Source organism: Galleria mellonella, unplaced genomic scaffold (genome assembly GCF_026898425.1).
Source record: "Galleria mellonella isolate WM207_F2 unplaced genomic scaffold, CSIRO_AGI_GalMel_v1 utg232, whole genome shotgun sequence".
In the NCBI taxonomy this organism is placed as follows: Eukaryota; Metazoa; Arthropoda; class Insecta; order Lepidoptera; family Pyralidae; genus Galleria; species Galleria mellonella.
In genome coordinates this window covers 78,091-104,122 of record NW_026442046.1, presented here as the reverse complement: position 1 = coordinate 104,122, position 26,032 = coordinate 78,091, and the positions used below count along the sequence as shown (strand labels likewise).

Genomic DNA, 26,032 nt, shown 5'->3' with positions numbered 1-26,032 from the left:
TTTCATTTTTTTGTACATGAACGACATAAGGAGCTATATCCTCGACATTGTACAAAGTTCTGCTTAAAGTACTGGGTGGAGAAGCAGGTTTAACAGACTCGGTATTGTTTACAACTGGTATTGATACTTGAGTTTGATTCTCATCTTCAATACATTGACAATCACTATCTTTAATTTTAGATTCAAGACCCTTGGTGTGCCTCCTTCGTTTTTTATTGCAATGTTTGCAAATGCGACATTCACCACGTACTCGCTTACGTTTAGAACTTGCAACGCTAGAACCATCTGTGTCCATACTAGATTCACCCAATATATCAAAACTATTATTGAATGGAATAGTTATATTTGCAGACACCTGGGGGGTTGTCCCCCCAGGGTCTATAGGTGGATCCATAATGTTAATATAGGTAATTTACTTACCAATATTTACAGCAACAAACACTATTACTACAAAATATACAATCTAATACACAATATATAAAAAAGACTAATCCTTATATAAATAAAAATAAAATTAATTTAAAGAAGATCAAAAAACACTCCCGCTTTTTTAAACGTTTCCCGCGCTTTTTTTCGACATTCCTTTTTATAATGACGTGATATATCATCGAAATATAAACATCTAAGTTATGTATTATCTAATTATGTACTTTCGTTTATTTTCTAGGGTCATATATTTTTTTTCAATATTTCAATTAATTCAATATATTTTTCTTAGTTTAAGTTCACCTAGAAGTTGGTGTTATGAATGTTAGTTCACGTTTTGAGCAATCTGAACCCTTATATCCCGTAATATCTATTTCCGTCTGGTCCCGCCATAGAATAGGCCACCCCTCCCTTTACCGTGGGTGTCGTAAGAGGCGACTAAGAGAGCAAAGGATGGGCAACAGCGTCTCTCTTAAAACATCTCAAAAGATTGAGTTTGCCAAACGTGGCAACTACTGGCAAAACCCCCTAAGGGGAGTATTATGTTCAATAGTAGATAGTGAAAGGCTGATATGAATTTCTAATACCAGAGTGGAATACGGGTGTAATTTTAATAGGTGTGAATCTTTATGATAAATAGAGTCCGTGTTATTTATTATGAAGATATTTAGAAAAAAATAAGATTACCAATTGTTCAAAGGAAAAAATAGGCAGAATTTTATTTAGATACAGAATGACATCTATCGTAGGTACAACTAGCCAGTAACAGAAGGGTAACCATAGTTTCATCTACATAGGTTGATATACTACAGTCTAACATGAATATACCAAAAATGGAGCCTAATAAGTTGTCTAAGGTCAAGTTTGTCTAAATAAGCTTCGACCTTTTTGTATTGCTGCAGATCACATGTAATAAGACAATTTTATAAATCTTATGTTGTTTTATGTATTATCTATTCTTATGTACATGTTGTGTGTGATTAGTAACAAACAAATAAACGATATATCTATCTATCTATAATAAATAAATAAATTTTATTTTACTTAAATTTATAATATTAATACAATTTTTTGCTCGAAAATTATTTATAATTATCACATCAGGGCATTTTTCGTACTTCTACCATTTTGTTGCACCGGCTGTAACTTCTAAATAAAAAGTTCTCTTGTAACAATGTAAAGAGAAGTGCCTCTCTCAAGGCAACACCGTGGGGGGAGAGGGCAGAGGCGGAGTTATTTTTTTTTGATGGGTGAAAATGGTATGGTAACCCCGCCTGCGCTTACGGGATACGCTGGCGGAGCACCAGTGAAGGGTGATAGGTGAGAATGAAAACAGGCCAGTTGCCCATCATGATGAATTCATCAGGAATTAACCATGATAGTTTCCAGGGGGAAACGCGAGGAGGTCGACCTAGTTGGGGGTATATTGCTAGCAATGGGATTCTCAGTCTCCATTACTAACAATCCCTTTCCCCCGCAGAAGCGGAGTTACTAGAAAATAAAAGACTGGACAACAATTTTACAATAATTCTCTTATTTAATATAATTAACAATCACTATAGGAACTAAATATTAAATCGTAGACGTATGTACAAATTATTTTCAGTCATTTTACATATTTTAAAATAGCTAATAAATGTTACAGCAGAACTGAACTGATTTCTCTCAAAAGATCTAGAAACAATAAAGGCTCGATATATTTTGCCGTTTCTTCTTGATGGAAACTTCACCTGATGGAAAGTGGTAAACGTCGCCTATAGACATGAGCGGTACCGTGGACATAACAGAGTATACTGTTTCGCCCATGATACACCCCATGCGTTGCCATTCCCGAGGACTCAGGTGTTATTCCTCTGTACCCTGTAAATTTACTGCCATATCCCACCCTTTGAACTGAAATACAGCTATGCAAACACAACTGCTTCACGGTAGAAACACGAATCGGACAGAGGTGTTCTAGCAAACGACTTTTGTACAAAGTCTCCCTCTGGTAGTGTTCTAATTAAATCACTTTAAAAAAATTGTTCAGTTACACTGACACAACCTTACAAAATTCTCTAAAAAGTATTCAGATTAATTCAAATTAACTCTGTACAATAACTATATAATGTTTTAAGTTTATCACAAATACCAATTGTTAAGGAAATATGCATTCCCTTACATACTGAAATCCCAATATATAACAAGTAGCATTTATTTACTTTTTCTCAAACATGCTTGGAAATGTGAGCATTATTTTGACAATCTTCTTCGAGATAAATCAAAATTGCCGTACTGGCCAGATACATGCGGGCAGCGGCCGGCAAGAGTTGTATGAAAATCCATATCTGTCGCGTTTTGCGGCCAGATAAATTACTATGTAAACTTATATCTGTCCTGTAATTTAAAAATAGAATGACCTTTTACTTCGAAACATGGCTACCAAGGAGGTAACTAATAAAAGGTTTTATTTAAATTTCGAACTGGCTTGCAAATAGAAAGCTGTTTATTGAAAAAAAAAAACAAAGGAACATTATGGCGCGTGAAAAATTATTATTGTTTGTTATTCGTCATCGAACTTAAAAAGTAAAATTGTGTTTTTGATTTCCGCGCATTGTTTGAGAAAAGTACTATACAAGCCTTGGCCACAATTAGGCATTGATGGACTCGCGTATGTGTGCCTCGGCTACGCCTCGGCCCACATTTGCACGTTTGTCCATCAATGCCTTAGTTGCTGGTCGCTGCAGTAATGTACTATTTATTCACATGAGTCATATTTAGAACACTCTATCTTGATAGCCGGAGTCCTGCACAGCCTGGGTCGGCTTCGGCTGAGCGCCTGCGACGTGGTGATGATGCCGGAGGTGCCCCGGCCGCCGCGGTGGCGCCAAATACTCGAACATGCTCTGTGTGTGTTGGGCCAGCATGTTTGCCAGCTCACAAGGCATCGGGTCCGTCCAGAAGAAGTCGTGGTTTAGAGCTGTGTCCGCATCGAATCTGAGAAAAGTAAACACCAGTCTATATGGTCCTCCCAAACAAAAGGAAAGTTAGGGTGGCCCTCTATCACCCAAGCTATTTATTACCCAGAAGAGGTTTTTAAAGAATGGAACAATGATAGTATTGAAATAGATAGAAAAAGTCTGAATCACTTGCGACATGCAGATAATTAGCTAGTAATAGCAAATAACTCGAAAACTGACAAAAGTCGTTTGCTTGGCCACTTCTGTCCCATTCGTGTTTCTACCGTGAAGCAGTTGTTTACATGTCTGTTTTTCGGTCTGAAAAATGGGATATGGCTGTGAATTTAGAGGTTACAGAGGCGTAACACATGAGTCCTTAGAAATGGCAACGCATGGGAGGTATTATTGGCGAAACAATATACTCTGTTAAGTTCGTGGTAGTGCTCATGTCTATAGGCGATCGTTACCGCTGTCCAGCAGGTGAACAGACAACTTATTTTCCATTCCAAGTTAAATCCATCCTGGATTGGACTGGACCATACAGACTGGAGATCCATACTGGGCTATTCACTGCCAAACATAGACCTCCCCCATAAGGGGGTGTATGCCAGCAATTGCCAAGCTTGGCAGGCGGGTTGCAACCGCAGTTAGGCTTTGGTGATGTTTCAAGAGGGATGCTGCTGCCCATCCTTCGACTTTAAGTTTCCTTAATCGCCTCTTACAACACCCACGGGAAAGAAAGGGGTGGCCTATTCTGTATCGGGACCATTAGGCTATTAGGAAACAATTGTATTTACCTCTTCGCTGGGTCCAGCTGTAACAGTTTGTCCAGTAGATCGCAGCCGTACGGATCTTTTACGTAGTGCTTTAGCCTTTCCTGAAAGAAAACATTTTGTCAGAGCACTGGCCATTCATCACCTATTTCGATATCGCTCACGCCTATTTTTATGATTTAACCGATATTTAATATATCCGATATTGGATCAACACATAGACATTCGGTCAACATGTACACATTGGATCAACACATAGACATTCGGTCAACATGTACACATTGGATCAACACATAGACATTCGGTCAACATGTACACATTGGATCAACACATAGACATTCGGTCAACATGTACACATTGGATCAACACATAGACATTGGATCCACATATATGTGTAAACCCCTTTCCTGAATATCCCTGTTATGATGACTTCAGTGCTGCCAGTAGTACCTTGACCTTCCTCTTCTGTCCCTTGGGCAGCTCCATTTTGTTGTAAAGCTCGAGGTTCTCGACGCCCGGCCACACGTCGGGCGTACACGAGCCGCACAGCTGCGAGATCAGTATCAGCTGCTGCTGCTCCGTCGGACCCTGCGCCGAAAGTCAACAATTATATACAGGGTGTCTAAATATAAAAATAACTGAACTGCCAATTGTCTCAGAACATAAATGGAGAATCAAAAACATGATCTCTACAATAAGTTATTGGATTTAATGATGTAAACTTAATAATGGCCTTATGAGAGTATTTGAAAACCCACCTGCATAATAGGTGAACGTGTCCACATCTCAGCCATGATACAGCCGGCGCCCCACATGTCCACCGGTGGGCCATAATTACGGTCACCTACAAATATAAATATATATGGTACTATTCTCATAAAATATACTATTAATTTTAAAAACTAAATATTCTTTAAAAGCAATATTACCAGCAAGTAATATGAGCTTTTGGCAGTGTGGTCCTGGCATGGAATAGGCCATCCCTTACATTCCCGTGGGTGTCTAAGGGAACTTAATAGTTGAGAGATTGGCAACAGCTCTCTCTTAAAACATCTCTAAAGGCTACCTGCTGTTGCCAAACCGCCTGTCAAACATGGCAACAGCTGGCGTAACCGTTCCTCCCCAAGGGAAGACTAGAAGTGCCTATGTTCAACAGTGGACAGCTAAAAGCTGATGTGATGATGAACACACAGAGATAGAATAAAGGACAATTCTAATTTTGAATGTTAGTTTTATAATGGTCATAGACAAAGTACATTTTGTTCTATAAGTTTTAAAAACCCAATTGCCTTTCTGAAAAACTATATTTAGGAAAAAGAAATTATTCTAGATATGATATAGAATAAGAGATAAAAGAGATTTTACCAGACCTCTCCCCTCAAACTTATTACTAATGGAATTTTTAAGGTGTGATAATTAAAGACTGTGTCCCACAAAAAAAAAAAAAAAAAAAACAACTTCAACTGTGACAAAAAGTTAATTTTATTTAAAAACCAAACTACTTTTATTTTAATTAAATTTCTATAGAACTTATCTGTAAATATATCCTTTCAGATAAAAAAAGATTTCTCCAGATAGATTTAAAACTGAGTTTTTTTTTTTATACAACTCAGAATGGCAAACAAGCTGACGGCCCACCTGATGGAAAGTGGTAACCGTCGCCTATAGACACGAGCAGTACCATGGACATAACAGAGTATACTGTTTCGTCCATGATATCCCCCGTGCGTTGCCATTCCTGAGGACTCAGGTGTTATTCCTCTGTACCCTGTAAATTCACGCCATATCACACCCTTCAGAAAAGTTTGAGTTATGAAGTAATAAATATAAAAAAAAAATAGGACTGAAATAAAAACCTCTTGCTGGAAATATAATGTTATCACCATCAGGACACCAGTGAGTGATGATAGGTGAGGATGAAAGCAGGTCAGTTGGCACATTATGATTAATTCTAGAAGACTTAACCACTATGGTTTCCAGTGAGATCTATGTGGAACTCAATCTGATGGGATATATTGCCAGTTATGGGGCAATTTGACTCCACTGCTGCCAATCCTTCCCTCTTTATTAATGTTCACTTGTTATTGGGGGAAAATGGACCAATGTGTAAGAGGACAGCCTAAAATAGGGTTATGTGATAGAGAAAGGGTTTCACTAAGGCTACGGAATGAGCTACCTGTTGAGTCTTTTCCAAGAAACTACAGTTCTTTGAACATTAGGTGAAGAGGTTTTTATTTTTATTTTTATGGTTAATTCCTGATGAATTCATCATGATGGGCTAACTGGCCTGTTTTCATTCTTATCTATCACCATTCACTGGTGCCCTGCCAGTATTTACCGTTAGCGCAGGTAGGGTTGCTGACCAGCAACCCTACCTACCTAAATGGACTCATTTATACTATAAACAAAACAGCCCCATGTTGTGGTGTGTGTGTGGTGTGGTGGAACTGGTGCTGATGACCGGTGGAGCGGTGGAGGATCGGTGGTCCAAATGGAGGTCAACATCAACATGGTGTTGAACTCCATTTGGTTTCCCCTGAGAACCAGTGGTTAATTCCTATGGAATTCGCCATGATATAATTGTCACCCCTGACTGGTGCCCTGCCAGGATATAGTGCTATCACTATAGACAGGACAGCAGACAGGGTTACCATACCATTATCATCCATTAAAATAAACATTATGCAAAAGGGCCCTTTGGCATAGGCCTTAGGCATTTGTTTTCCTATTTTTCCTCAGTGTTTTTCTTTTATATTTTTACTAAAATAACCACCATAATCTCTTATCATCATCTTCCTACCCTTATCCCAATCATTTGGGGTCGGCATAATATGATTTTATCCATATTAAAAAAAGATTTGATTTTTAGTTTTACGACCGGCCACCTGCCTGACGTCAACCATCTTTGGGACCAACCCATAATCTCTTATAAGGGACAATAAAGAGTATCTAATTAAATCTTTCTATAATTCTGGACCTGTTTTCAGTCAGCAGGTAGGTTATGATAAGACAAAGAAAAACTCACCTAACAATAACTCCGGAGGCCTATACCACAGCGTCACGACCCTGTTAGTATATTTGTTCGCTTGTCCCGACTTTGCCACACTGAATGCCCTCGCTAGACCGAAGTCTGCCAATTTTAATATACCATTCTTCGTAATCAATACATTTGCTGCTTTCATGTCTCTGTGCAGTATCTTATTACTGTGAATGTAGTACAAACCGTTCAACAACTGCTGCATCACCTTCTTGATCTCTCCCAAGCTGAATTTAACGTTTACATTCGACAGCAAGCCGGCTAAGTCGTGCTCGCAAAAATCAAATACAAGGTAGAAGGTAGAGCGATATTTATTATGAAGCGTCGCTTTAGTCCGGCATATTTCTATTAAATTGACCACGTTCTCGTGTTTGAGCAACTGTAATATCTTTATCTCTCGCAGCGCCGTGATCGGGAAGCCTTCTTTTTCATTGTCCATTAATACTTTCTTCATGGCGACGAATTTTTTATTACTATTACGAGCTCGCGCTTTGAACACCTCTCCGAATGTGCCTTGCCCTATTTTCGCCACTTTTTCGTATTTAGACGACTCATCGCAGAAGGGAAAGTCGAATTCCTCTATATACTTCTCTTTTTCCCTCATGTTCAAGATGGTGGAACTGGTGCTGATGACCGGTGGAGCGGACTCGCGAGGAGCGCTGACGCTTTGCATTTTGGAAGTAATTTTGGCGGTTTGTAGATGAATGTTGAAAATTCAATAGTTTGAAATGTGTGACATCCCAATTATATTGAAAAATTATGTTTTAAAACAGGAAATGAAAGCATACGCAATATAATACTAAATATTTTACGATTAGAAAAAAAAATAAAAGGTAATTAAATTGTGTGGGTAATAAACAAAATGTCTAACTAAAAAGAAAAGATGTAACGATCAAAAAACGCCACGGAACAGTTTGAAGATGATCAAGACAGACATTGCGAAATGTAGAAAAATATTTAAAAGCATAAATAAAACAGATAATAAATTTAAGACATACCACAGATCACGTAATAAGAAATGTAAACTTTACTAAAAACTAGATTAGAGAGACTAAAGAAAAGGGAAGACCTACCATAAACTGGGGTGAATAGGCACAAAATCAAATTATGTGTTCATTTCATTAAACAAATTGTCGATTTAAACCTTTAAACCAAGGTCTTAATTAATTTTCCAATCTACAATACATCTTTTATATATTGATTTAATTATCCATAAATTTATGTAAGTATGTGACGATTCTAATAAGGTTTCATCTCTAGTAGATACGGTAAGATAAGAATATAGAATTATCACAACAATTTTAAATCTCCTAATTTAATGTTTTATTTTAACCTACACATAGTTTTAAGGTGTTTTTTTCTTTTAACACGCACGCAAATAAATATTTCTTTATAATATAATCCCATCAAAATAATGTCAAGCTCGCAACTCAGTTCCTTCGCTAGAAAAAAATATTAGATTTCATGTAAAATCAAATTAGTTTCATTTATAGTGACTATATTAAAATGTAATATCTTTATTTTTATAATAATTACAATTACTTGGTCGCCACTCAAGAACTTTTCTACCTCTTCAGTTGTTGGTTTTTCGAGCTATGTGACCAGCCCATTGAAATTCAAAATTCAAAATTCAAAAATCATTTATTCATGTAGGACATTTTAGCCGCTTATGAATGTCAAATTTTTACATTATAATTTTATTTTTTTCCCTACCGTCCAGTTCGGTATATAGATCCAATTGAGAAGAACTGGCAAGAAACTCAATTGAATTACTTTTTTTTTTAAAGCCAGTTTATTTACAATGTATATTTATATAGGTGTTTATGTCTAACGTTAAATGAAAATTCAGTGCATGAACAACTATTGCCATGCACACTCGTCATTCAAGTAATCGTTTAGTGAGTAATAGGCTTTGCTCAGTAAATATGATTTAACAGATGTTTTGAATTTATTTAAGGGTAATTCCAACATATCCTTTGGTATCTTATTGTAAATTTTTATACCTATTCCCATAAAAGACCTATTAACTTTTTCTAAACGATACTTGGGGACAGCAAGTTTGTCTTTAAATCTAGTATTAATATTATGAATATTGCTGTTTTTTGGAAATAAGTCAAGATTCTTATGAACATATAGGATATTTGAATATATAAATTGAGAAGCAACGGTGAGAATATTTGCCTCTTTGAATTTCTCTCTTAATGAGTCACGACTCTTCATACAGTAGATCGCTCGAACGGCACGTTTTTGTAATATGAATATATTCTTAATATCTGCCGCTTTTCCCCATAGTAATATTCCATAAGAGAGTAAACTATGAAAATAACTAAAATAGACTAATCTAGCAGTATCAGTATCAGTGTACTGTCTAACCTTACGCACGGCAAAAGCTGCTGAACTTAGTTTCGCTGCAAGGCTTTGAATTTGTGCACCCCATTGTGTTTTATTATCTAGTGTGATTCCTAGAAAGACAGTAGATTCTATAAATTCGAGAGATTCGTCATTTAACTTAATATTGCAATTAGTATTAAAACTTTTAGACAGAGAGAAATTGACACATTTTGTTTTTTTAGCGTTTAACATAAGATTGTTAGTTGTAAACCAGTGCAGGAGACGCCGCAAAGCACTATTTACATCGTCATAATTATTAGTCATTCTATTAACTTTAAAAATCAATGAAGTATCGTCTGCAAACAATACTATGCCGCATCTATCCTGCATAATTGCTACTTCAGCTTGCTTATTCTTCGGGTTATGTCAGTTATTTTGGTTCTTTTGCGGATATCCTTGTTTCAGATTTTATCACGCAAACAGACTCCGAGCATAGCTCTCTCCATAACCAGCTGAATACCTTGTATCTTTTGCATACGAGCAATAGTGTAGGACCATGTTTCGGTTCCATAAGTCATCATTGGCAGCACATACTGGTTAAAAAACTTCGTCTTTAAATTCTGAGGTATTTTGGATGAAAAGATGTGGCGTAGTTTCTCGAACGCTGCCCCAGCTAGCTGATCTCTCGGTCGGAGTTGGACTTACCCATTCGGACAACTTGTTCCAGGTATACATACTCATCGACAACTTCGAGCGTAGTGTTCTCAATCGTAACCGGCATAGGTGTGACATGGACGTTAGATATAATCTTAGTCTTGTCCATGTTCATCTTAAGACCTACCTATTAAGAAACACCATTGAGGTCATTGAGCATAGTATCCAGATCCTCCAAGGATTCCGCCATAATTACTATGTCATCGGCAAATCGAAGGTGAGTGATGTGTACTAAGATAGGTACTTAGGTTCAAAGAATTTTATTTTCTAATAAAACTTTGTTTTACTTTTACTTAATATGAGATACAATACATGTAATGAAACTGTAGCGGTCGAATGTCTGTACATAGAAAAAACGCTAAACCTAAGTCAGGGGAATGTTAGAAGTAAAATAGAATCCAGATCTAGATTTTATCAAAATTTTTATTTTTCTGACTGTCTGTTTGTACGGGCTATAATCTTCGAAACTGTTGGACTGATTTAAATGAAATTTTCCATGGTGGTCCCTTATATCCCCGGTCAACATTTTGAATATTTTAATCACGAAAAATTAAAGAGTTCCTCTGGGCATCTGGTAGTAGTTATTAAATTTGGGATTGTATTATTTTGTCTATATTATTTGCTTACTTAAGTAAAATATTTAGAACAAGTAAATTTGTCAATAACGTTTTATATATTATATATATATTTAAAATATCTTGTATTTATCGTTTATATTTTTTGTGTGATATTTGTAATATTTAGTGCAATAAAGAACATTAATAAATAAATTTTAATCATTTCATCTTCCTGTCTTTATTCCAATTAATATTATTAATATGTTTTTACCCATGTTACCCAAGGTTTTGGCTTTCAATTTTACGACCGGCCGCCTGCTTGACGTCATCCCTCTGGGGATAATATAACAATAATACTAATTTATGAACACTATTAGTACTTTATTAACTAAGACGAATCTAATGACATGTTATTTATAAAGACCCAACAAGTCGTTAAAGTTACGCAGTTAAGTAAAAAATAACACATTATTAATTAAAATAATACAAGTATCAAAACTCTTTCAAATGTAATCCATACCCAATTTGGCTACACGTTTATTTGCCTTTGCGCATGTGTGTTACATACACATGTGCAAATCAATGCACCTTAGCCAAATTTGAGCGACAAGATTTTGTAATAGGACTCTTAATCATCATTTTATGCAGTAAGAACTGTATCGCATTGTAAAAAAAATATAGAATAGACAAAGCTGTTTTTGTTACTTTTAAAGTTCATACACAGTTAAACGCTTAACTTTATTTATTGGCTTAACTTATAAGCCAATAAGCAACACAAATTATGCATTTATTGACACTTATAAGACTATCTTTTATATAGGTAGGTATTGATTTTAAACATTATTAGTGATAACCGTTTATGACCTATAATAGTAGAATTACATAAATACACGAACAAAAATTGTCTTCCTGGCTGTCACCACTCTGTCATAGTCATTAATCTGGATTGTTTCTTCGTTGTTTTGCTATAATCTGTATGTCAGTATTGTCAATTTGTCATTTGGTGAATGTTTTCTAAATATTCCTTTTGTCCATAATATAAAAACAAGACAATTTACTCATCTGTAAGGTATTTATTTGTCATTTTATTATTATTACACTTTATCTCTCCTTTTGCAAAGGTAATTTTTTTTATTAAAAATCTAATTTTGTATCTGATGGTATCGATCGAAAATGTAGGGCATCGTTTTGTTTTAATCAGTGACTTTCTATAATTACACTGCATATTGTATTATAAAGTTGGTAAAAAACGAACCGAACTAATGTTACGCCCCCAACACATATCCGTTTTCATGTAAATAGAATTTACTCATTTGTTTATCAAATTTTGTTTTTGTTCCAATTTTGATTCATTATGATAACGGTAGTCGACTTGGATCTAATCTTTCTTACTGACCCACTAATATTATAAATGTAAATATTCTAAGCGCCTTCAAAAAAGCAGGTTTTCAATTCGTTTGATCTTTTTTATGTTTGTTAGCCTATAGCAGGGGTACCCAAACTTATTTTGTCTACTGTTCACTTTGAGAACAAATTATTTTTTAGCGCCCCCATTTTGTCACCTACTTAAAAACCAGTATTACTTCAAATTCAACAAATCATCCCCCATTTTTATCTCGGATCTCTTACTGTCCCCCTTTGGGTCTGCTGCGCCCACAAGGAGGTGTTATCACCCACTTTGGGAAGGAGAAAAAGGGATTATTAGTAATGCGAACTACTAGTCCCATTGCTAGCAATATAATCTATCAGGTTGACCTGCCTTTTCACTCTCACTTTTCACCTCTCACTGGTGCTCCGCCTTGTGTATACCGTTAGCGCAGGTGGTGTAACCATTCCATTATCATCAATTACAAAGAAAAATCCCTTGGAAGGAAGGGGGAGAGGATTATTAGTAATGATCCTCATCATCATATACCCTACCAGGTCATCATAATGACCCTATTGTTAGTAATATACCCTATCAGGTCTACCTGATGTAAACAGCAGGCTGCAGTATTTATAATATAAATTATTCAGTTTAGAAAAAAAAAACAACCACAAGACATTTTATATTTTAAAAACTTAATTCATTTATAATTAACAAAAATTATAATTTATATTCAAGAAATAAAATAATATTTTGTTTGTTTTTTTTTTATGTTTTTTAATGGTAACTAGAGCTTTTAGTAATATTTATTTATTTTTAATTCTTTATTGTACACACCAGTTATAAGAATATGACAGAGGTAATCAAATGTACAAAGGCGAGCTTAACTCTAATAGAGTTCTCTTCCGCAACAGCCAAAGTGGAAAGGAGCATCAATGTCAGCGGATACAGCGGTGTACAATATTGTGATAATTTTTAAACAAACTGGGCAAAATTAAATTATATTTAATCCTATAAATATACATGCATATACTTAAACATACATACACACACATACAATATACCTACATAATATAATGTTATTAAACCAAATTGTCATTTTACAATTGGGGGGAAAGGGATTGTTAGTAATGGGGTTTAATAGCCCCATTACTAGCAATATACCCTCTCAGGTTGACCTCCATGTGGTTCCCCATGGAAACCATTATGTTTAATTCTTGTCGAATTCATCATGGTGGGCCAACTGACCTGCATTCATTCTCACCTATCATCTTCTACTGGTGCCTCGTTGGTTTATACCGATAGCGCGGGCGGGGTGACCAATCCATTATCACTCATTATAAAAAAAAATTGTCATTTTAGGCTAGATTTCTGATCAGCAGATTTGTAAAAATTACAATAACAGTCAATGTGTGTGTGCAAAAGTATAAATAAATAAATACACCTATGGCTTATTTACAGAAAACATGGCAAGTGAGAGCAGTTCCGCCGTGCTGGACATGAACGACGCCGACGGCGCCGAAGACACGGAGGCGCCGAGCGTGACCGACGACGCCGTGGAGGGGATACCGCTCATCATGGAGCATGGATATGACATAGCTGTTAAGGTAATTGTATTTTTTTTTTATGTTATGGCGTGAATTTACACGGTACAGAGGAATAACACCCGAGTCCTCAGGAATGGCAATGCATGGGGGGTATCATGGGCGAAACAGTATAAAACAGAATGGCAAACAAGCTGACGGCCCACCTGATGGAAAGTGGTAACCGTCACCTATAGACATGAGCAGTACCATGGACATAACAGAGTATACTGTTTCGCCCATGATACCTCCCCATGCGTTGCCATACCTGAGGACTCAGGTGTTATTCCTCTGTACCCTGTAAATTCACGCCATATCCCACCCTTTAAAACGAAACACAGCCATGCAAACACAACTGCTTCACGGTTGAAACACGAGTGGGACAGAGGTACCCAAGCAAACGACTTTTGTACACTTTTTTTTATAGAACAATGGTCAAAATCAGTTTAATAATTTAGTATTAAAATCAAAGTATCTGGGATTTTATTCATTAAAATGATTATGCGGGTTTTTTTAATGGATGATAATGGAATGGTAACCCCGCCTACGCTATCGGTATAAACTAGCGAGGCACCAGTGAGGGATGACAGGTGAGGATGAAAGCAGGTCAGTTAGCCCATCGTGACGAATACACCTTGGAGAGGGGAAAGGGATTGTTAGTAATGAAGACTGAGAATCCCATTGCTAGCAATATACCCAACCAGGTCGACCTCCTCGCAGTTCCACCTGGAAACTATCATGGTTAATTCCTGGTGTATTCATCATGATGCGCTAACTGGCCTGTTTTCATTCTCATCTATCACCCTTCACTGGTGCTCCGCCAGCGTATCCCGTTAGCGCGGGCGGGGTTACCATACCATTTTCAGCCGTAAAAAAAATACACCTGGGATTCGGTATGATGGTTTCGACGACTGGTCGATGTCGCCCTGATATGATTAATTGCTAGCAATAGGACTTGTAGTCTGAATTATTAATCCCCCCCCCCCTCCTTCAATTAACATTGTCAACCAAACTGTTTATAATTACTCCTCTCCATCCAAAGGTTGTCTGCAAGAGATCGCTCTCAGCGATAAGGTCGCCCATTGTTGTCTCACTGTGATCATTTCTTGTAATTGTTTGTATCTATAATAAGTTTACTATTGTAATCTTATGGAGGAAACAATAAAGAGTATCTATCTAACTATTGTCCGCGTGGTGCACAGGTTGACGCGCCAATGAAGCAGCTGTCGACACTAGAGACGTTCGTGACTTACCGCGTGCGGTGCGTGTGTGCCCGCTGGAGGGCGCCACCGTACGTTCGCCGCCGGTACAACCACTTCAAGGTACGCACCGTACATATATCACGTATTGTACTTTGATTATGGAGACACTCTCCATACAAATGCTTCTAGAAAAGATGGGGCAATTTTTTCATACAGTTTTGCGTGATAAATAGTTTTTAATGGTTCCTTTATAACTTCTATATTTATTTTGTTTTATAATTTCTGCATCTTTTTGATGCGCAAACACTCATTTTATTCGTCTGTTGCTATGTACCAGAAGTGGCCGACTTGACCAGACCCAAGATCTACTGTTTACTGACGAAACCCTGTGCGATCCACCAAATACATACTTCTTGAGATCACAAATGAGACGACACAGTTCAGTACACGAGCGTGTAGTGTTGCAGTATTGTTTATTGTATTAAGAGGGAGAACATAAAACTGAAACTGCTTCTCGGCGACTACTTGTTTATATTAGTGCGAGCGTCGCGTCCGAGCGTCCTCCGCTACATTAGCGATATATTATATTGTTCGCCTTGACACCATCCACTGGACTAATAGTCGCGAGAGACCGGTTGGCTACCCCTGGTATACCTATATGAACAGTTCTAGCGAGATGCACCTATACCAATCATCATCATTTCAACTATTATGCGTCCACTGCTGGACATAGGCCTCACCCCCATAGACTGCTATAAGGAATGGTCCTGAGCCATCTATATCCACTGAGTCTCTGTAATGGATTTGAGGTTGTCACTCCATCTGTACCGTACCAGCCGCTGACTGTCCACTGCTGAACATATGCCTTCCCCATAAGGAAAGGTTTTGCCAGTAGTTGTCACGCTTAGCAACTGTAGTTAGGTGGGGGGTAGGGATTGTTAGTAATGGGGACTACCAGTCCCATTGCTAGCAATATAACCTGTCAGGTCGACCTCCCTGTGATCCCCCCCTGGAAACCATCGTGCTGAATGCTAGGTGTATCCATCACGATGGGCTAACTGACCTGCCTTTTCATTCTCACCTATCATCTATTACTGATGCCCCGCCAGCGTATACCGTTAACGCAGGCGAGGTTATTCCATTCCATTGTCATCCACTAAAAAAACTGCAGTTAGGTTTTTTTTTTGATGGGTGAAAATGGTATGGTAACCCCGCCTGCGCTAACGGGATACCCTGGCGGGGCACCAGTGAAGGGTGATAGATGAGAATGAAAACAGGCCAATTAGCCCATCATGATGAATTCATCAGGAATTAACCATGATAGTTTCCAGAGAGAACCGCGAGGAGGTCGACCTGGTTGGGTATATTGCTAGCAATGGGATTCTCAGTCTCAGTCTCCATTACTAACAATCCCTTTCCCCCCCATTCTGCAGTTAGGTTTTGGTGATGTTTTAAAAGAGACACTGCTGCTCGTCCCTTAACCATTATATTTCCTTAGTTGCCTCTTAGGACACCCACGGGAAAGTAATAGACGGTCCATTCTATGCCGGGACCACACGGCTCTATATTTATTTTAGAAAGTGCCGCAATTTGTCGCAGGTACTCCACAAGAGGCTGTCGGCGGCGCACCCGTTCATCGCCCCTCCAGCGCTGCCGCCGCTGCACTCGGCGCGGCAGCAGCTCGATAGGTACTCGCCCTCCTTCGTCGCTGTGCGCACTATAGCGCTGGACGCGTTCCTGAGTGAGTACTGTCATTTATTTATTAGGGGGGGGGGAGATTGTTAGTATATGGTATATTTATGGCTGTGAGCAGAAGTAGATGGTGACACATTGCGAGTACCTCAGTCGCGAGGGAGGGCCTCATCGACGTTCCACTATCATTATAAAAACCACGGCTGCTCTGTCAAGAGTATACGGCTGAGGAGATGTATCTATGTCCGTTATGTGTACCTTTGTTTACAACACAGGGGGCAAACGAGCATGGGACTCACCTGATGGTAAGTGACTACCGCCGGCCATGATCACCCGCAACACTAACAGCATTGCAAGTGTAAATGCAATGTAAATAGGACTCTATTTTCCGCGCTTAGCCTCTCATTTGGACCGTTGTGCGTATGAGTCGTGGCTAGTGCAGCCAGCCCAGCTCCGTACAGAAGCGCAGAAGCTTCCTGGGATCTTCACAGGCCTCACGGAGCGACCTCACCGTTCCGAGGATTTCTAAACGTTGATGGGCCACAGCTTCACTTTAAAGAAATAAAGAAATATATATATTTTGTAATGGATGATAATGGTATGGTAACCCCGTCTGTGCCATCGGTATATGCTGGCGGAGCACCAGTGAGGGATAATAGGTGGGGATGAAAGCAGGTCATTTAGCCCATCGTGACGAATTCAACGATAAATTAGTCAGGATGTTTTCCTGGGGGAACTGCGTGGAGGCTAACCTGACAGGGTATATTGATAGCAAAGGGAACTAACCTCCTAATTACTAACAATCCCTTCCCTTTGGGGGGAAAGGGATTGTTAGTAACGAAGACTGAGAATTCCATTGCTAGCAATATACCCAACCAGGTCGACCTCCTCGCGGTTTCCCCTGGAAACTATCATGGTTAATTCCTGATGAATTCATCGTGATAGGCTAATTGGCCTGTTTTCATTCTCATCTATCACCCTTCACTGGTGCTACGTCAGCGTATCCCGTTAGCGCAGGCGGGGTTACCATACCATTTTCACCCAACAAAAAAAAAACAATCCCTTCCTTCCCTAATGGGGACGTTAATCTCCATTGCTAGCAATGTACCCTGGTAGGACGTCGTCCACACATCAGCAAACATATCCAGGGTCACGCGAAGTCGCGGGCACAAGCTAGTAAATTTAAAACAATATTTATTTTCAGATAGAGTTGCAAAGCATCCCATCTTCACACACAGCGAGGACTTCAAGCTGTTCCTGACGACGCCTGACGAAGAGTTGGATAAGGTCAGTTATATATACATATGAATAAAGATGACTGAGTGGCGACCCTGTACCGACAAACGTAGTGAAGCCGACCTCCCACCTACTAGATGGAGTGACGCTTGTAAGCGTATTGTAGGCAATCAGTGGATGCAGGTGGCTCAGGACCGTTCTTCATGGCGGTCTATGGGGAAGGCTTATGTCCAGCAGTGGACAAGTCGTGTGGTCCCAGCATAGAATAGGCCACCCCTTCCTTTCCCGTAGGTGTCGTAAGAGACGACTAAGGGAGGGCGAGGGATGAGCAGCAGCGTCCCTCTTAAAACATCTCTAAAGCCTAACTGCGGTTAAATCCGCCTGTCAAATTTAGTAACTACAGATAAACCCACCCAAGGGAGGGGGAAAGGGATTGTTAGCAATGGAGTTTGACAGCCCCATTGCTAGCAATTTGCCCTATAAGGTCGACCTCCACGTGGTTCTCCCTGAAACCATCGTGAACAATTCTTGTTGAATTCGTCACGATGGGCTAACTGACCTGCTTCATCCTCACCTATCATCCTTCACTGGTGCCCCGCCGGTGTATACCGATAGCGCGGGTGGGGTTACCATTCCATTAACACTCACAAAAAAAAACCCACAAGGGGGAAGTCTATGTCCAGCAATGGACAGTTAACGGCTGATGTCATTAAACAACGGCTGTGTTTCGGTATAGGCTCTTAATAACAGAGGGGGACTTTGTACAATAGTCGATTGCTTGGCCACCTCTGTCCCATTCGTGTTTCAACCGTGAAGCAGTTGTGGCTGTGTTTCGGTTTGAAGGGTGGGACATGGCAGTGAATTTACTGGGTACAGAGGAATAACACCTGAGTCCTCAGGAATGGCAACGCATGGGGGGGGGGGTATCATGGGCGAAACAGTATACTCTGTTATATTCACGGTACTGCTCATGTCTATAGGCGACGGTTACCACTGTCCATCTGGTGGGCCGTCAGCTTGTTTGCCATTCTAAGTAGCATAAAAAAAATAAAAAAATAAATAAACATATCAAATATATGTATAAGTATATATTGTTTTTATTATTCCTAAATAAAGAGTTGGAATTACATATTGTTCTCAGATATTCAAGAGCGATCACAGCGCCCTCAGCCTGTGGGGGTTGAGCAGCGCACTGTACGGCAGCGCGGACACCAAGCCAGCGAACGGCGCCAGGTGACTGCCACCACATCACCAGCTTCGTCCCACTGCGGGAGGAATTTTCTTTATACCAAGTGGTAAAGCATGCAGCCCGTCTGATGGTAAACGGTCACTGTAGCCTATGGTTGCTAGCAATGGGTTAAGGAGAAGGGATTATTAATAGTGAAGATTAAGAGTCGTGCAGACGGAGTCGCAGGTAAAAGTCAGTTAAATGCTGTTTTTTTTTATACCACTGAGATGGCAAACAAGCATACGGCCCACCTGGTGGTAAGCGGTTACCGTAGCCTACGAATGCCTGCAATACCAGAGGTATTACGCGCGCGTTGCCGACCCTGAAGAAACCTCTTTACTTGCCCTTTTGAAGAACCCCATGCTGTAGTCCCTTGGGAAAACCTCGGCAGGGAGCTCATTCCATAACCTGAGTGTTCGTGGGAGGAAACATCTCTGAAACCACGTTGTACGCGACCATTTAGGCTGTAGGGTATGAGGGTGAACTCCCTGTCGATGGCGAGCCGTACGATGGTTGAAAGTTTTGTCTATTTACTTGCAGAGTGAAAGACCCAGAGTTCATAGCGGCGGCGGACTACTTGTTAGCGTTACAGCAGAAACTTACCACCCTGTGCGCGCTCACCAACAAACTGCACAAAGGATGCGCAGGCGTCGCCACTGAGCTCATGGGGTGAGTACTCTATTCGAATCATCGTCGCCATGCCAGCCCTTGACCAGCCCACTGATGGACATAGGCCTCACCCATAAGGGGAGTTTTGCCAGCAGTTGCCACGCTTGGCTGGCGGATTGGCAGTTGCTGACTGGTTTTAATGATGTTTTAAAAGGGACGTTGTTGCCTGTTCCTCGATGATTAAACTGCTTTACTCGTCTCTTACGACACCCATGGGAAAGGAAGGGGTGACCCATTGTACGCCGGGACCCCACATTCTATGTTTTAGTGGACGATAATGGAATGGTAACCCTACCCGAGCTAACAGTATCTACACTAATATTATAAAGAGGAAAGATTTGTATTTTCGTGTGTATGTACGATATGGTGTAAATTTACTGGGTACAGAGGAATAACACCTGAGTCCTCAGGAATAGCAACGCATGGGGGGTATCATGGGCGAAACAGTATACTCTGTTATGTCCACGGTACTGCTCATGTCTATAGGCGACAGATACCACTTTCCATCAGGTGGGCCGTCAGCTTGTTTGACATTCTAAGTTGTATAAAAAAAAAATGCTTTTGGGTAAATTTGTTATGACAAGTAATTTAATTTGCTTTGGTGGTAAAGCCCTATAACACAATGGTGTTTTACTATTTTCTATAAATGGATGCCAATGGAATGGTAACCCCGTTTTTGCTGTCGGTATATACTGGTGGGGTATTATTGAGAGGGGACAGGTAGGGTTGCCAACTGTACTGTTAAAAACAGTATTACATTGTTTTTTTTTTTTTTTTCAAATAAAAAAGTGAGTTTCTCATTTATTTTTCGTTATAATTGTGGTGAGGCATATATATGTATCTAAAACGTTAAATCGAGAAATTATTTTTTTATTTTTCTAAAATACTGTTCAAATTTCGACTCAGATCTATATATATTTTATTTCTTGTAAAGTAAAAGTGGGCAACCCTAGTGATGGGTGAGGATGAAATGTCAGGGCGGTTCCATCGCGACGGATGTATGCGATGGTGTCCAGGGAGACGGCGCTTAGATGCTCACTATGTGTTGTGTGGCGCGGCGCAGGCTGCGGCGGGCGTGCGAGGCGTGGTGTGCGGCGGGCGGGGCGGGGGCGGGGGCGGGGGTGGCGGGGCGCGCGGCGGCCGCGCTGGCGGCGGGCGCGGCCTCCGCCAGCGCGGCGGCGGCCGCGGGGGGCCGGCCGCGCGCGCCGCTGCACGCGCTGCTGCCGCCGCTCGCCGCCACCGCCGCCGCGCACGCGCACAAGATCCGCCAGCGGGACGCCATGCACGGTTCTCCTGTTGTTCCTTTATACTCACACATCATCATTCACGCATACATCACTCATTGTGGGCGACACCACGAGGGACGATCTGCGGGTCTACAATGAAATGAAATTCCAAAATTTCGGACTCGATTTCGTGTTTTTGTTTTTTGTTTATACCAAAATCGGACCAATAAATGGGGTTTAACATTTCGTTCGTCATACATCCTATCATAAAAGTCCAAAGGAGCGATATTTTAACATTTTGTAATATTTCCAAACGGCATGTATTATGTAATTTTGACATCAAATTTCTGAAATGAAATGAAATGAAATGAAATGAAATATTTATTTGCTTTAAAAAGACATTTGACATTATAAGGGCCATGTGACAAAACTTTTTCGCATCTGTTTAATTGCCTTAAAATTGTAGGCATGCAATTCTGTTTCGTTTGGCTCCGAAATTTCGGAAAACATTTCATGGTAGGCCCTCAGCTGTGTTCCTCGCACGTTCCTCTCGGCTGAAATTGCATTCAGAGCTAGGCGATAGATACATAAATAAATTATTTGAATTTGAGTTAACTTGAATTTGTTTTGTTATTTCAACCACTAACTGTCCACTGTTGGACATAAGCCTTCCCCATAACATAAGGGGAGTTTTACCAGTAATTGCCACGCTTGGTAGACGGGTTGGCAACCGCAGTTAGGCTTTTGGAGATGTTTTAAGAGGGACGCTGCTGCCCATCCCTCGCTCTCCAATAGTCGCCTCTTGCGACATCCACGGGAAAGGAAGGAGTGGCCTATTTTATGCCGGGACCACGCAAGGCGATTTATTATATATTATTAAAAAAATCAAGGTACGAAGAGAACAACGTCATAGCTCAAACCAGAGGGAGACTGTACAAAAGTCGATTGCTTGGGTACCTCTGTCCCGTTCGTGTTTCAACCGTGAAGCGGTTGTGTTTGCATGGCTGCGTTTCGGTTTGAAGGGTGGGATATGGCGTGAATTTACTGGGTACAGAGGAATAACACCCGAGTCCTCAGGAACGGCACCGCATGCGGGGTATCATGGGCGAAACAGTATACTCTGTTTTGTCCACGGTACTGCTCATGTCTATAGGCGACGGTTATCACTTTCCATCAGGTGGGCCGTCAGCTTGTTTGCCATTCTAAGTTGTATAAAAAAAACATACAATACATCTGCGCGTGCCAACCCTAACTACACACGCACACACTGTCACGTGTACAGACGCCACTTGCGTCTGTGGTTGTGACAGGCACGGATCGTGGTGTTTACAACCGACTTCAAAAAAAATGAGTATCTAAATTTGGTTGATTTTTTTCAATTTCGTCACCTTATGACTTCGTCAGTTGTGGACCGATTTGGAAAATTCTCTTTTTATCTGAAAATATATACTTACAGATTGGTTTCATGGGAGTTTTATCAAAATCGATCCAGCAGTTTAATTTATAAATTAAAATAACTGGTGTTGCTACGATTGGCGAGTTGGCAACCGCTGTTAGGCTTTGACGGTGTCTTAAGAGGGACGCTGCCGCCCATCCCTTGACTGTTAAGTTCCCTTAGTCGCCTCCTACGACTCCCACGGGAAAGGAACGGGTGGTCCATTCTATGCCGGGACCACATGCTTATCCATCAGCATTGTTTACAATTTTTGAAAGTATATTCAGAGTTTTTGAAAGTTTTTTTTTTATTACAGCGTCCTACGTTGCGGGCAATAATACGGACGAATTGCATAACAGGTATGTTTATATACAAGTGTATGGCACAGGTCGGGCAAAACGAGAACAGCTGATTCAGATGAATGTTCTGAATCAGATGGCATATTGTTCTCCCGCCGGTAATGCACCGCAGCCGTATAATTAGCGATACTCAGTGTCGACGCGGCGCAATGTATTTGCAATATTACGATGGCCGCGAGGCGCGATACTCGTGCGTACAGCGCGCGGTCAGCGGTCAGCGGTCAGCGGTCAGCGGTCAGTGCCGCCTCCTAGTACGTAGCGTCGTACGCTCGCGGCGTTCACCTCGCACGGCTGACTGCGCGCGTCGCGGCAGCATTTTAATGCGTGTATTGCATTGTTGTTTTTTGGTATTTAATAGTGTTACACTGTAAAATATTTTGTTCTTTTTATACTATGACATAATATCGTAAATTATATGATTTTTTTTATACCACTGAGGTGGCGAACAAGCATACGGCCCACCTGATGGTAAGCGGTTACCGTAGCCTATGAACGCCTGCAATACCAGAGGTATTACGCGCGCGTTGCCGACCCTGAAGAAACCTCTTTACCCCGGGGGGAAAGGGATTGTTAATAATGGAGACTGAGAATCCCATTGCTAGCAATATACCCAACCAGGTCGACCTCCTCGCGGTTCCACCTGGAAACTATCATGGTTAATTCCTGATGAATTCATCATGATGGGCTAACTGGCCTGTTTTCATTCTCACCTATCACCCTTCACTGGTGCTCCGCCAGCGTATCCCGTTAGCGCAGGCGGGGTTACCATACTATTTTCACCCATCAAAAAAAACTTACTTTTAAATGAAAAAAAAGAATTTCCACTGGTTTTTAGTTCACAATAAGGGTCTGGAATCACTGTTTCAGTTTTTACCAACCTGACCTAATCTATAATTATTTTTATGCAGGGTGTACCTGTATAAAAACGATTTTTGAATGATTCTTAGTGAATGATAATGGAATGGTAACCCCGCCTGCGCTATCAGTCAGTATACGCTGGCGGGGCACCAGTGAGGGATGATAGGCGAGGATGAAAGCAGGTCAGTTAACTGATAGTGACGAATTCCACAAGAATTAACCAAGACTGTGCAAGCAAATGGTGCTGTTAGACCCCATTACTAACAAACCTCCACCTCTATGGTAACCGCCTACCATCAGGTGGTCCGTATTTTTGTTTACCATCTTATTGGTAACAAAATTCTCAATTTCTTCATTTCTTTTTGTTCCAGGCTAGAGCAAGCGTCCGAGGCGCTCCGTTCCGAACTATCAGACTGGATACCAAAGACGCACAGCGAAGTCAAGAAGCTATTACTCCAGTTGGCCGAGAGACAAGTCCTTATATACACACAGATGTCCCAAGCGTGGGAGAACGCGTTGAAACTGTCCACAGAGGCGAACTACGACGATATATTCAAAACTGTGACAAAGAACGCAGTCCAGAAATTGTCACCGTCGAAATGCGGCACTCCCACGGAGACCGAGAGGGATTTTGAGGATTTGGCCAGTACGGACACGGAGGACAGGCCAGAACTCAGCGACACGGAGCTGAGGAACGACAAGGACCCACTAAGGGACTTCTCGGATGTGGATCTCTCGTCATGATTCTGTGATACCGTGTTTTTAAGTATTATAAAAAAGTTTTGAGGTTATTTTAATTGGTGAGCAAGGAATGGTAAATTATGGTTTTTAATGCGTGATAATGGAATGATAACCCCGTCTGCGTTATCAGTATACGCTGGCGGGGCACCAGTGAGGGGTGATAGGGATAGATGAAACAGGGCAGTTGGCCCATCGTGATGAATTCATCAGGAATTAACCAGCAAGGGGAACCACGTGTAGGTCGTTGTGATAAACTATATTGCTAGCAAAACCCCATTATTAACAATCCCCCAAATCTTATGTTTCGCTGTACAGTATTTAAGGTATCCCGGTCTATTAGGTACGGATGACGGGATGTCTACAGAAAAGAGTACATGGTGTGTTGATGGGGCGTCCACCAGTTTTTAAATGGATGATAATGGAATGGTAACACCGCCTGTGCTATCGGTATACGCTGAAGGGGCACCAGTGAAGGGTGATAGGTGAGGATGAAAGCAGGTCAGTTGGCCCATATCATTGATGGCTTTGCATTGCTAGCAGTCCCCTTTCCCCATAATTTTTAAGTTGATTATGGTGATTTTGAGATTTATCAAAAGTTGGCACTCTTTATCTTATTGCTAACTCCCTAAATAGGAAGGCTGTCGAAATTTTGTTTGTGAAGTATCTACACATTGGAATCACCGAATTTAGCATTAAATCCGTTTGTCATTTGAAAATTTTAAACAACCTGACATTTGTTTGTTCGTAAAAAGAATACAGTTTGCGTGAAGAGAAACGCACAATTTTCGTCTAGTACTCGAGGCTTATTCTAAATGTGTGATCAATTATTTTCATAATAAAACCTCTGAAACTTGTGTCTCGTCACAAAACAGACTTCAGTTGTAACAATACTAGTTATTATGATGTAAAAATTAAACGATTGAATGGATTTCGATAAAATTCCTATGGGACCAATGTATAAGTGCACTCTCTTATCAGAAGAAAAAAAATTCCCAAATCGGTTTTATAACTGACCAGAGTTATGAGATGACGTACATAAAAAAATACCACAGAATTGAAACCTCCTCTTTGAAGTCGGTTGAAAAGTAATAATTCTTTATTTAAGAACCAGCGACAAAGATGTAGAACATGAATCATATCAAATTGGCTAGACTCCTAACCGAATTGGCGCCAATATTTTGAAAATGGAATGTGTTCAAATTGTAAAAAAAAAGTAAGTAAACGATGAATTAAAAATATATAAAGCAATAGTGATGTACACCTAATGTTATTATTAATTTAATCGATTCCATAATAAAAAAAAAATGTATTTAAAATGTATTAATTACAAGATGATCACATGCAATGTTTAAAAATAATAATCACATTAAAAAAAAAAAAAAAACGCTTCGCATGTCTTGTCCTGTTCGGGCTGCTTTAGTGAGGCACTAATTTAGTCGGTTGGCAAGTAATTTAGTAATAGAATACCCGATTCCGCTGAATTGCTTACCATTCGGCTACAATATTAAAGCAATCCGAACTAGATTTAAGTAGCGGGCAATAATGTAATAATGTTTCATGTAAATATGGCAATACTTCGATGTAAATTCTATTGTGTATAAATTATTTATTGAAATATAAAAATAGTGATTTTGTAATTTTGTACTTTCATTCCGTTGTA

The 26,032-nt window shown here is 40.1% G+C and overlaps 2 protein-coding genes across 2 annotated transcripts; one reads left to right on the top strand and one right to left on the bottom strand.

Moving 5' to 3' along the window:
• Window positions 1-1,938: 1,938 nt before the first annotated feature.
• On the bottom strand, window positions 1,939-8,136 carry LOC113518996 (cyclin-dependent kinase 9). Its single transcript, XM_026904073.3, has 5 exons — window positions 7,164-8,136; window positions 4,897-4,982; window positions 4,589-4,726; window positions 4,163-4,242; window positions 1,939-3,402 (listed from the first exon to the last, which is right to left on the bottom strand). Exons 1-5 carry the CDS (start codon window positions 7,846-7,848, stop codon window positions 3,183-3,185), a joined length of 1,209 nt encoding a protein of 402 aa, XP_026759874.1. The 5' UTR covers window positions 7,849-8,136; the 3' UTR covers window positions 1,939-3,182.
• Window positions 8,137-11,725: 3,589 nt separating this feature from the next.
• On the top strand, window positions 11,726-26,009 carry LOC128200678 (sorting nexin-7-like). Its single transcript, XM_052894819.1, has 10 exons — window positions 11,726-11,846; window positions 13,605-13,750; window positions 14,929-15,048; window positions 16,528-16,669; window positions 17,825-17,907; window positions 18,998-19,089; window positions 19,625-19,753; window positions 20,817-21,040; window positions 22,731-22,773; window positions 24,003-26,009. The coding sequence occupies exons 2-10, from the start codon at window positions 13,610-13,612 to the stop codon at window positions 24,373-24,375; spliced, it is 1,347 nt and encodes a 448-aa protein (XP_052750779.1). The 5' UTR covers window positions 11,726-11,846; window positions 13,605-13,609; the 3' UTR covers window positions 24,376-26,009.
• The last annotated feature ends 23 nt before the right edge of the window (window positions 26,010-26,032 follow it).